Genomic DNA, 13,290 nt, shown 5'->3' with positions numbered 1-13,290 from the left:
TTATTTTAAGTATATGAAAACCAGCTATGTGTTTATCTATTAATTCTCCCTTCTAAATCCTGTAGTTATTTACATGATCTGAGGCGGTTTTTTTCCTCATTATAAAACAAGGATTATTAAAATTCCCATTATAAGGAATCAATTCTTAAAATAAGAGACAAAATAGGACTGCAGCTGCAGATAATTCTATGTGATCAAACCTGTCAGTTCAAAAGCATCAGAGCTACAACAAATTAACTCCTGAATTCTTTAATAATTTATCTTTTTGAAGTAGAAGGGAGAAAATATAGTTGACAACATGAGGAAAAGATATCTTACTAATTATCTGATGATAAAAAAATATTAAAAACTGTAAGAGTAAAAAGTACTGCAGGATATTTTTCATAGTTTTACATAAATCATATAAAGAAAACAATCCACGTATCCACGTAAAAAGTCTTTTACAGAAGAAAATTCTAGAAATGCTTTTAAATGTGTTTTGTTTGTTTTTTTTTTTTTTTAGCTATTGTAAACCTGTGCTGAGGAAACAGCAATTAAAAACACATTAATAATTTAAAGATTTGTATTGTATTGATCGAAAAAGTAACACTATGTTTATTTGCATAGTATCTTTTTCATGGAAGTAATACATTTCCTGGTTTAGTAGTTAGGCAAATCAACTTCTGTTTAAGATGGACTTTACTTAATGCAGCATTGGTGTCATTTTTTAAAATTTTTAATTTGGCTTTGCAGAACACTGCAATGTATTGATTTTACAGTATCCTAAGTTACATGAGCCAGGGATGACAGTGCAATTTCCAAAAATGTTCTGATAGTCATATCTGGAGGCCAATAAATGTCCAATAAATCTACTTTCTAAAGAGTAAAAAGAAAAAAAGCTAATAAAACTCTTTCCTTCAGTTATTTCAGACATAACTCCTTCCAAATCATGAACAGAAAACCACAACCTACTTACCAGATTTCCAACTGAAAGTACGTTATTGAATTCATCGGTCATCGGATAATGTTCCATAGCCATAAAGAGTGTATTTAAAACAATGCAAATTGTAATAGCCAGGTCAACAAATGGGTCCATTACGACTAAGTTGACGATATGTTTTACTTTTAACCAATGCGGACTGCAGTCCCAGATCAAGAAAATATTTGCAAATTTATACCAACATGGTGGGCATTTCTGTCTTGATTCTTCAAGTTCTGTAGGAAAAGAAAGTTCATACAGGTAACTATGTAATTGCTCTAACATTCCTCAATCCTATATGAATTGTACCAGTCAAGTTGTCAATCTGTACTGGTACTGATTAACCTCCTATAAGCCCTTTTTGACAGGGCTTTTCAAGAAAGTCTTTGAAAAGTGCTATCAAATGTATTTATTTTCTTCAAAGCTTATCTGTCAAGCACAACTTCTTTGTATTCCAATCACTATGCCGATCAGTATCAATTTAGGCATTGATTTGTATTATGTATTTAATTGTTCCTTGATTACACTTCAGCCTGTTGCTCCCACTTACTGTTCAATTATGTAAATATTTTTATTTTGAAATTTGTGGTGTTTAGGTAAAAATTTTCCATACAATTTTCATTCCTAGTTCAAGAAAAAACCATTTTTATCACCTTGAATGGCACTTCTTTAAAGAGTAACTGAATAAATATAAGTGCTAAAAATATGTACATATTTTAAACAATATTTGAAAAATGTTCAGTGGCCTTCTTGTGTGCAATAATATATTTTTAATTACTGTGCATAAGCATCCACTCAGTTATGACCATCAAACATAATTCTGTAGTTCTGATGACTACAGGAGGTAGGTGGTGGCAAAACAATGAGATAGAAATGCTTACATATGTAATAACTTTAATGCTTACTTATGTAATAACCTTAATGAATAAAGAACTTTAGGTTTCCTAATAAATATGTGTCTGTTTGTGGGATTGCATCTGTTAATTAGGCTAGTTTAAATCAGTTTTTAAGTTTCAACTCAATTTTTCTGAAGTCCATTGGAAAAAACAGGTATTAAATATTAAGCTATGCATAGCACACACCTTCCACAGTGTTTGTGAGGATACTAGCAATACTCATCGCTCTTTCCCTTAAAGCTGGATCTTCCAGGAAGTCCATAGAAACGTGAAAAGAGCTTGATATTCTCTTTCTCATTTCTGTTTCTGTAGTGGTGCCCTATACAGAGAACAATAATAGGTGAGAAATTTTGGAGAAATGAGATAAGCAAATACTATATAGAACCCTGTTATTAATGTCTTCGCTTGGATACGTGCTTCGTGCACTTCAATTATTATCATGTCAGACTTTTATTACTTTTTAGTATCTTTTAAATAATTTTTAAAAGGAATGAGGCAATAGTTACCTACTGTTCAAGACTGAGAGAGTTCGTTTACCTAACTTTCACAGTTCTTTCCTTCAAGCTATGAAAAATTATTTAAATAAATGGAAAAGGATTGAGTTCAAAATATTGTATTAAATTTTTGCAAACAGTAATTTTTTTCCTTGCTCCTGCTGACAGAATATTCTGGGTTTTGTAACATAATAGTCTTTTCCCCTAGGCAAACTGTAGCAAGTAAGAAAAGTCTGACTTCCTCATGCTTCCTCATGCTAGTATTTTTTTAGTAATGTGAGTAGACAACTTTGAACTAAGCAAGAAATTTTTTTGAGATGTCTTCTCTTACCTTGTATATGGTAAGAGAATGGCAGCAATATGTGCTGCACGTATGTTCACACAGACATTTGTATTTTTGGAAGTATGTATTGAAATGTGATCTTCCAATGAACCGTTTGTTATCTACACTACAGAACTGCACCAGCAGCGGATGGAAAATATATAGGAATGAGAAGTGAAAGAGAATAAAGAATTGACAACTTCCTTACATTTTCAACAGGGCTGATAAGGAAGAATGTTATCAAAATTAACGAACAATGCTAATTTTGATAAAGTGATAATAGCAGCATCATACTGACTGCAGTTATATTATAACATTTTTTTATACTATTTTCAATTGCATAGTAACTATGATTTTGCAGACCATAGCCAGATAGACCTTTAGATCAGCAAATGTAAAGTATAGCACATTAATACAGAAAAGCATAGTGCTTTTATGAATGTGTAAGTAAGTTAATATTTTATAACTTGGAAACTGCGAATTGCATTTGTTAGTTATGAGAGTATTTGTAAGTAAATGCTTAGGTTGCAAACCTATCATCTTAGCTGTTTTATTTATTAAAGATTTTACAAGATGCAGGAGCATTCACAGCTTGACCAACCAGGAAGCATTGCCAAGGGTTCCATTCTGTAGAAAACACTGGCTGGTGCAGTAAGAAAAGGCCACCATGCCTAAGCTATTTAAAACTTTCTTACATTGTCATCAGTAGCTGGTTTATCTATTATCACCTCTGGCAGAAGCTGTCCAACAGGCGATGTAGGAACTGATGGTCCACCAACCAGGGAAACCACCCCATTGCAATCCACAGTGCTGTGCATCTTCCCATTCACTGGAAACACTGCCAGCATCCTGGATGACCTACTGGCCTGACTAATGTTACTGTTGCGCCGTTCACCGTGTCTGCGCGGCACAAAGAGAGAATCTCTTCTGCTATCGTTGTCTTCAAAAGTGCTGTGCTCATCATCGGCAAAGTCATTTTCTGATCCGATATCCTTTGCTCGACCTCTGAAGCTGAAAAGACTTGTTCTGCTGTTGCGCCTTGGGGAAAACAGGGAGCCGCGAATGCTCAGCAAAGACTGCAGGCAAATAAAATTTGTGATTATTAGCTGAAACCTTCAAAGTTAGCGTTGTTATTAGGATAGCGTAGGCAGTTTTTTTCTTAAATAAGAGTAACCATTTTTCCCAGAAGCTAAATGCCGCTGTGAAATTTTTGCGTGTATTTCATTATATGTGTATTTTGCAGATAGAAATACCACTGTTCATGGATTCTTAAACAAAACCAATTTTGAGCACTCCTTTCTCCCAATGTCAGCTAGAGCTGCTGAGTAGAATAGTTGCACAATACCCATCAAGAAAAAAAAGGGAGTCTATACATGCACGTTCTTTCATGTATGCAGCATCCTGCACATATTGAACCAGCCTCCAAACATCATTGAAGCAGGAGGAAAATATGAGGCTATCATAATGGAAAAATACTGTAGCACTTTAATAAGTCTAGGTAATATATAGTCACTCTACCCTCCCCCCCAAATCAATCAGAGAATATTTTAATATGATTTTTAAACAACCCTATTACAAGAATAGAGATATGAGGTTACATTTAATTCTCTGTGTTTTTTTACAAGACAATCTAGCAGCTACAGCACTTTCTCTCAAGCACTAGCAACAATAATAAAGTTTAATGAAAATAGCAGTGTTTCCTTTCTTTAGGCAGTAGGGTCATATTACAGTACATAGGTTGTAACAGCCGATGATGCTTTAAATGTATGCTTCTACTAAAAATAACTATATGCAATACCTGATGTGGAGAAGAATACTTCTTTTCATATGTCAGTCTATTGCCTTCAAAAGATAATCGGAAACCTTTCCTTCTGATGCTGTCTTCTGATTCAGACTTGTGAAATTCATCTTCGTCTTTTTCCTCTCCTCCAGACTGTTCTTTCTGTTTTCGTTTTTTCCTTCTGTTTCTCCTCTCTTTTGCACTCTTTGAGCTCAATTTTGATGCCTCTGAGGAACTTTCTGAGAGCCCTCCTGCTTCTCCCCCAGCGCTGGGCTCCCTGGACTCTGCGGATGCTGTTACTGCTGCTGCTGCCACTGCTGCTGCCTGCCATGTTACAGAATGAATTTGTGTCACTGAGCAAACCATGCCATCATGGTTTTTTTAAATTTACTTATACAGATTTTCTAGTCCAAACTGGATCTTAACACTTTTCATAGGATATCCTCTCCCTAATTTTTTCTAATTTTTATCACTCAATGGACTCAAGATATATGTTGGTCATAGCCTTCTTCCATCTTTCATGAGTAGTTTTTAAATGCAGAAGCCTAACAGACTGTATTTATGACAGTAGACTAAGAAAAACATAATGAATAATGTATACCTAGTTTTGAATATTCTTTCTTGATTATGGCTGGCTCATTCACAGTACAATGTCTTTAGTGCAGAATAGAGTATCTCTAAGCTAGCTCTGTTATTGAAAGCCCAACAGGGTAAAATTATTTCCATACACTTCTGCATCACTACACCATAAATTATACCTGAGCTGCTTCTTGTTGTTTCTTCAGTTGTTCCAGCATCTGTTGAAATTCTGCTTCTTTCTGCTCTGCTTCTTCCATGGTTGCTTGATTCTGTTCTTCGTAGGCCATGGCGACCACAGCCAGGATCAAGTTGATCAGATAGAAAGAGCCCAGAAAAATCACCAGAACAAAAAATATCATGTATGTTTTCCCAGCAGCCCGCAGCGTCTGGAAATAAGAATACATTTATAAGCAAGAATAGGTATACAAAATCTCTGTTTTTCATATAGTTAATATTAAGATAAGAAAATTGATTTTAGGCCTCTTGCATTATTAGTACAAACATATTTAGTCTATTTTGCATTAAAAAATTCTCACCAGTTGATAAAGGTTTTCCCAGAAGTCTTGAGTCATCAAGCGAAATAGTGACAAGAAAGCCCAGCTGAAGGTGTCAAAACTTGTATAGCCATAATTGGGGTTTCTACCAGCTTTCACGCATGTATATCCTTCTGGGCACTGCCTGCAAAGACAAACTGGGTGTTACCTTATATAATTATTTTAATATTACCACCTGGAATGTCCAGGAGAAGATTGGGATTAAAAAGAGGATTTTTCTTTAGATAATCAGACTAGAAATAATAGCAGTTGTGATTTTTAATAGAAAATTATTTTAAAGGACACTAGAAAAATTGAGCAGGAAAGGCACATAAGAATTAGTGTCAAAAGCTTAATCTAAGCTTCTAAAACATAATTTTCCAAATAATTTCTTTAATTCTTAATGTTGTAACGTTAATGTCAATATCAGTGTTTTCCCCATTGTCTGAGCCTGTTAGTACTCATATGTGCAGCTGGAACTGTGAAATAACATGCATTTTCCAGCTGCTGTGTCTGTTACTTCTCATCCAGGCAGGAGCTACTCTAATATCAAATTACTGATTCATTCATGCAGACTAAGCTCATCTAACCCATCCACTGAGCTCTGACCAGAAACCCAAATCCTCATTGCAGTGTAAAATCCTAGCATTTCTTATGTGAAAGAAAGTAGTCACTCAAACTATAGCCCCCCTCCAACTGCACATCTAAAGAACATGGATCTAATTATCTAATTTGTACACAGTGCAATAATATGATGAAAGTTGGTCTTACCCAGCATCAGAACTATTTCCGCAAAGCAGAGCATCATTTTGCCCTTCCAGAAAATAAAAATGACCTGTTTAGAAAAGAATTTTTAAAAAATTATAAAATTCTGAATATGAAAGTTTTCTTACAGCTCTATGAAATAAATAGTCCCACTCTAAAAGTGTTAAGGTGATTTCAGATGCAATTTTAAACAAGCAGTATTATTTTTTTCAGCAGGACAATAACTTTAGAGTAAATGACAATATGAATTGCAGTAAGTGCTATCACTCACAGCACTTACTGTTAAAATGCCAAAATGTACTAAAAATCCTGTCAAATGCTGCTGGATGTGGATGAAATGTGCAATACTCTCTTCAGTCTGTTCACTGAACTAAATCGCAATTTGTGAAATTATATTGTACAGTTATTTATTACAATAATTAAATTGTATCTGAAAAAAAATACCAATAATTTATTTCAAACTTTCTGATCAGTATTGCCAAGGGTTCCAGTTTGTCACTTACAAAGACTTATGACAGTTATTTAACATGTGAGCTCTGCAAAAAACCAGCCAGCTGCCAACGGCTCTAACTGTTACAGGTACATACACGCTGCAATTAGCCGGCTGATTGGCATGAAGGCCCTGGTATACATCTAAATTTAACTCGGATGGAATTACTGCAACAGTCACCAACTTGCGTAGGTAGGATTTTATGAGTATATGATGAAATTATTGATCACCTTAGGAAAGAAAAATTGGGTAAGTTCCACCAAATCACCCTGTAGCCAACCATCCCATAATCTTTATAGTAATCCCGTATTTAAAGGACATTTTAGGTGGTTTAAACAACAAAGGCATTGACCTGTTCTATCCTTAGAAGAATAAAGACATGATGCGCAAAACATTGTGCTTATTATGATTCACTTTGACCGTATCCTTGAGAAGTGCTTTGCGTTTTCCCCTCAAAGCAGAGGCCTTGATTTTGGAAAAATTATGACAGGAGGAGCTTCCTCCTGTAGTAACGATCTCCCATTTGGTCACAGGCTTAAGGATGCAATTTATACAGGGTCAGACCATGCAGCCCAGTATCCCATTTCTGATGGAGACCAAAAGCGTTGCCTCAGGATGTCTGTAAGGACAGGGCAGGGACACGGCGATACTCCCCTGAGCACCTCCCCAGCTTCCAATACTTCTGAAGCACAGCAGCTTCGGAGTTAAGGTGGTACTTTTTTTTGCTTCCTGAGAAGATTTAAACCCTGCGCTGGATTTCTTTTCCATTGGACTGGCCTGTTAGATTCCCTTAAAATGATCTCATTTCAAACACTACCAGAGCAGCTGAGTTTAAACTTGACTGTGGCTGTGGTGGCTGTGCTGTGCAAGTAACAAGGGTTACTACAGAAGCTCATGAATTCTGAGTCTGGGGAGGTGTCACAAACTACTGGCTCAACACCTTGATTTGCTGCAGGAGGGACCCAGCACCCAGCCAGCTGCATCTCTCCAAGCAAGAGTCACCATTTGGAAAAGTTAGGTTTTAAGCTGTACGTAGACCTTGTTCTGACACTCTGTGAAGGACTCAATTTCAGTGTCTAGTGATACACTTGCGACTTACAGGGTATAATCTTCTGTACTGTACAAAGTGCACAATCCTATGTGCGGCCGCTGTCATTCCGGGCTGGTGTGCATTGCAGAACTGCACTGTGCTGAAACACAGCTGTAAATAGTAAAGTTAGCTGACATGATGCTGACCACAGCTGACCCTGATGAAGCAAACCTTATTCTGCATTATGTCAGCTAATCACGATTAAAACATGCTGGAACATAACAGCTGGTTGGGAAGAACACAAACCTGACTTGATATAGTTTACATGGAGCAGTCAGTCATGATCAGTACTGCATCAGTTGAGCTGAACCACTAAAACAGGGTCTGTATTAAAATTCTGTGGTTCAGACAAGATATGCCCTGTAAGCATGCTGTACTTGCCAGCTCCGCAAGAAATAATAGCTGCCCAGGCTTTCTCTGAGTGCACTGATACAGCCGTGACAAACGCTCAAAATATTATCATGATAGGAAGTTCTTACAGCAACACAAGCTCAGCGGTATACGCATGTGTCTCTAACTAGATGCAAAACTCTGAATTGTATTTTACCCAAATAATGTGAAAAGCCCCTCACTACATCAAAGGTATATGTTTGGCTCCTGTTTATTTGATTGGGAAATGGGAAAAAAACCCTGGTAGGTGAGCACTTTACTTCAAGGGAATTTACAGTTGTTTGGGTAAACCTAGGGTAATGACTGAGAATAATTGTTATTCCACAAAACAGATTGTAAGATGCTGTTTCCCAGAAAAAATTGCTTATGGCAAACTTGCCAAGATAAACTTAAACTTATCTAGCATTAAGTTTATTGGATCTGCTATCTTGGAAAAAGAAAAAAGAAAAAAAAAGAGTGCTTGACTCACTAATGCCAGGTGTGCTTACATAAAGTCTCGCTAAATGGTATTTCCAAAAATGAGCTCAGTGGCAAAATTAGGGCTTACATGCCTTTTTTGCATAGTACACACAAGTACTGGCATAAAAACTTGTATAATTCCTACAAAAGGCAGTGCCATTGCACCGCTCTGAGTTCCAGGTAAGTCCCTTCTTATTGCCCTGTGAGACAGCTGGTTTAAGAACCATTTCTGTATCCTGTCTGCCCATCTGCAAAAAGAGAGCAGGAAGCCGTGAGAAGATAATTTTTCTGTTTGAAACTGCTGGTAAGCAAGGACAAGCTTATTAACTTCATAATAAGACTCATAATTTCATTATAAATTTCATAATACATATGAAATCCCATGTAAATATACAAAAGATTCAAGTAGCCATTCAATGAAGTACCTTCTGTAACTAATTCAATTCAGCTTTGTTTTTTAGGGGGCTTCAGGTCTTCTTTAAATCAAATGAAATCAGAACTTGAGTTTATAGATTCTTGGTTAAAAAGCCAGGAAATGAAGTTTGACCTTGAAGTCAGGTCTTCATTAAACTTTGCTTACACTTTGTTATACCCTGTGACATGGGATCTCCATGAATTCACATGTTCAAGTAAAGTGAGTTTCACAAAAAGATTGCATCTTGATTTAAGAAACTCAGATGGAAATCCATCATAGTCATTGATCAGCTGTGTGATCACAGTTAGAAGCTGTCTTACTTCAATCTGAAATTTGTCTGGCTCTGACTTGCAGTTATTGAACCTGTTACTTCTTTGCCTGCTAGATCAAAGATATGTCTATGATGAAATTTCTGTTCCCCATGAGGTTTTTCTCAACTGTGATCAAATCACCCCTTAAACCTTCCCTTTGATATGCTAAGTAGGTTGAGCTCCTGGTCTATCTTGGTATAAAGCATGTTTTCCAACCCTTTAATCATTCTGCTCTTTTCTGAACATCCTCCAATTTTTCAACATTCTACCTAAATTGAACTTTGTATAGTATTCCAGTAGCAACTGCAGTAGTGTTACATACAGGGGTAACACTGCCTTCCTGGCCAATAATTTATTTATGCGAACAGGATACTATTTAGCTTTTTGGCTGCAGAGTTCTAGCATTAATTTTTCAGAGTCTTGGCTGTTCCACAGTGCCATAGGTGCCTTAGCCTCTCTATTGCTAAGGGCTTTCCAATTGCATTTCTATATCCTGTTTCTCAGCTGCAGCTCTGCAACCATTTACGTAAGGTGCTGTGGCAGTGTTTTCCAGAGCCTCTGTGGCACTATTTTTCCTTTGTTCTCATGCTGTTTTTCATGCTGCTTTTATTCTCATGACGTTACACCTGCAAACACATTACTGTTGCAGCAGGTACTCATGGGAAGCAATTGTCTCTGGTGTGAGATTCACCCCTCTTTCTCCCCCTTTTTCCTACTCCTTGCTTGTAGCTTTTGGTTTATATTAGGTGATCTAATAACATGCATGTACGAGCTTAAAAACCAACCAGCCGTGCAGCACCCGCCCTGATCAAAGTGCTTTCCAATTAGTGCTAATAGCACTGTAAGCAGGAACAACCTGTAGGGAGTTTGAGGAGAAGCTAATGAAAAACACACAGTTGCTATGGGAAAAGTATGATGGAGTGATCGCTGCTGCACTGGAAAGAGTACCCAGGGGAGGAGACTCACCTGGGGACCCCACCACTTCTCTTCGCATCTGGGCACCGTAGTCAGTTTTCCCTTTCCCCTTCCCTCTTCTTTCTCTCTCCCCTTTCGTTCTTATTTTTCTCCAAAAGTGTCTTTCACTGTTAGAGCTGATGTATGCCACCAGCTACAGTCTTTATGCGTGTGAACCTGTCCCCACATGAATTGTGCAGCATTGATTTTTAGGATAGGGAGCTTAGGTTTGTAACCTCACATTTAACTGTACTGAAATGCATTTCTTTATCTATCCTCAGTTTGCCAGACTGCTCTGTATCAGCAAAACTGGTTGGAAAATCATACTTTGGGAAATTATCAAATGGAAAGATGCATCAAAACAACTTCTGAAGAGGTTTATCTGAGATTGCTGCTATTCAAGGTTTTAACTAAACTAGATGATGGAAGAATGCTTACCAAATTTGCAAATGATACTAATCTGATAAGAATGGTGGTGAGTTTGAGGAAACGATTACAATTTAAAAGATCCAGGGCAGTTGGAGAGATGGTCTGAAAAAATAGGGTGCTGTTCAGGCCGGAACAATTAACTGTGCAAATACAAGTGGAAACTCAATGAGGTAAAAGTCTGTAAAAGATTCTGGAGCAGGTAGACCACAAGCTGAACAGGATTTAATGAAGTTACAATTGTAAACAACAGCAAGCCCTAGCCTAGGATATATAAACCAGAAGTATAAGTTACTATGCTACCGCATAATCCTTCTTCTCTACTTAGTATGCCTCATGTGGAGGAGGAATGCCTAGATGAGGATACTGCACTTTAAGAAGCATGTTTATGAACAAGAAAGGATCCAGATGAGAGATCAAGATCTAGAAAATAAATTGTAGGAGAAAAAGGTTGATGATCTGGGTTGATTAGAATATAAAAAGAAGACTGAAAGAGGACAGAACAGGGCATGGCAACATAAGAACAGTGTTTAAATACCTCAGAGACAGTGATTAATGATAGGGAATAATTTGGTTTTGATGCCTGTGGTGAAGTTGATAAGAACAATGAGCTTAAATTGCAGCAGGAAAATTTGTTAGACCTTAAAAACCCCCTTTCTAATAATAAGAATAGTGAAGCACAAGAATGGATAGATAGTGAAAATACTGAGGACTCCATCACTGGGGTCCTCACTGAATGTCAGAAGCCTCTGATATCTGTCAGAAATCACATAGCCAGAAATCACATAGCAATCTGTTGCTGATCTTGCTTTGGAGTATCGGAATGGAAAGTGTTTAAGACTATTAAGTAACTTTAAGAACTCCTTTGGACCTCTTCCTGTCTCAGGGGAGATGTGGATTTCGCAGAGGAAGCTGAGAAAAAGAGCTGTATCAAGTAGAGATACCATGTTCCTTGTTCCCTCTTCCATGCCGGCCTTTGGAGCAGAGATACGAGAAAGAGAGAAAACACTTCTCCTGCTGTGTCTTAGCTAAATGTATCATCCCTTCCCCTCCTTATTTCTAAGAACTGGGTCAGCCACAAATCACTTCGGTAAGAATTATGCTGACAATACTTACTTTCATCTTCAATGTACCCCTTCCAGTCAAATGGAGTCACTGTTGAATTAACCAATGTACCATTTTCACCTATGGTGCTGTTTAGCTGGGCAGTAATATTTGTTTCCAAAGTAAAATTTTCTGGAGGCCACTGCAGACATTTATTCCTCAAGTTGCCCATGAACAGCTGCAGCCCTATTAGTGCAAATACACTCAGACAAAACACAGTCAGGATCATAACATCCGACAGCTTCTTCACCGACTGAATTAGGGCTCCCACGATAGTCTTCAAGCCTGCAAATGCAAAGGAATTTTTATTCTGATGTTCAAAACTTTTTTAAAGCATAAAAATGACAGTGTCTCCCAGTAAAGTTATAGATTTCATGCAGAAGCCCAAATAAATGATTGTAATGTCTGTGAAATAACATTTTTGTGAAGAGCTTTTTCACTTGTGAAAATGAATAAATAGTTGAAATTTATGTTCATTTGAAACTGTGAATGGAATGAGTTGCATATATTTCAAAACACTTGTTTTAATGCTAAAACAAGTGACTTTTTTATTCATGCTGTATATGAATCTCACATAAAAGTCTTCTTTCTTTTTATTTGTCAATACCTCTTGCCCCAAACCTTTGCTACTATCAGTTTTATAACATACTAGATTTAGAAGACAGTGGTAAAAAGCCTGTTCAACAATAAATAGGATTAAAATTTAATGCTATAAAACTGGAGATGGTTTGGAAAATCATAGCATTTTAAGATAATAAAACCCCCATGCGATGCCCATGCTGTTCTTTATTATCTTATTCCTTCATCTTCTTACTAAGTCAACATTTCGAACAGTTCTATTTTTTAGACACAAATATTCAGAACAAATACCACATAACATCATGTAGGTAAGATACACATGGGTAAGAAAACTTCAGGGTTACTGATATTCGTTGAATGTGGAGAAGAAAGCTTGACATCATACGATGCAAACCACACACACTGTGTACTGCAATGTCTCATGCAAGAATCTGTTAAACTCAAAGGCTGATTTCAAGAGGAAAGAGCTCATTTTAAAAAGCAATGAATCAGAGATCTCAGTGAATTCTAGTATCTTCCGATTCCTGCTTTTTTGTGGAAAGAAATAAGACTTATGTTTAAAAAATATGAATTCCGTCTCAGTGAATTAAAGTCAGCCTCAGTGTTTAACCTAGCTCTCACCTGGAATGACTGATATTGTTTTCAAAGCTCGGAGAACTCTGAATGTTCTCAACGCTGAGACATTGCCCAGGTCCACAAACTCTGTCACATATCTGTAATAGGGGAGTTCACACACAAACACAAT

The 13,290-nt window shown here is 36.9% G+C and overlaps 1 protein-coding gene across 6 annotated transcripts in view; it reads right to left on the bottom strand.

The window, feature by feature from the left end:
• Nucleotides 1-13,290, bottom strand: part of LOC128143708 (sodium channel protein type 1 subunit alpha) — a 102,634-nt gene that overhangs the window by 43,609 nt on the left and 45,735 nt on the right. For 3 of the 6 annotated variants that reach the window (XR_008235855.1, XM_052791230.1, XM_052791232.1), the window contains exons 6-14: nt 13,167-13,258; nt 11,979-12,251; nt 6,334-6,397; nt 5,566-5,707; nt 5,209-5,415; nt 4,469-4,774; nt 3,366-3,746; nt 2,041-2,173; nt 956-1,194 (exon numbers count right to left, since the gene is read on the bottom strand). Coding sequence is in view for 5 of the 6 variants with exons in the window: in XM_052791230.1 (XP_052647190.1) it covers nt 956-1,194; nt 2,041-2,173; nt 3,366-3,746; nt 4,469-4,774; nt 5,209-5,415; nt 5,566-5,707; nt 6,334-6,397; nt 11,979-12,251; nt 13,167-13,258 (1,837 nt within the window). In the remaining variant the exon portion in view is untranslated. The remainder of the gene's footprint in view (nt 1-955; nt 1,195-2,040; nt 2,174-3,365; nt 3,747-4,468; nt 4,775-5,208; nt 5,416-5,565; nt 5,708-6,333; nt 6,398-11,978; nt 12,252-13,166; nt 13,259-13,290) is intronic. The other 3 variants (XM_052791233.1, XM_052791231.1, XM_052791235.1) reach the window with 3 other exon arrangements.

The sequence above is a fragment of the Harpia harpyja genome, chromosome 7, assembly GCF_026419915.1.
Source record: "Harpia harpyja isolate bHarHar1 chromosome 7, bHarHar1 primary haplotype, whole genome shotgun sequence".
Lineage (NCBI taxonomy): Eukaryota > Metazoa > Chordata > Aves > Accipitriformes > Accipitridae > Harpia > Harpia harpyja.
The sequence above is the reverse complement of the archived record's forward strand: the minus strand, read 5'-3'. Positions and strand labels throughout refer to the sequence as shown.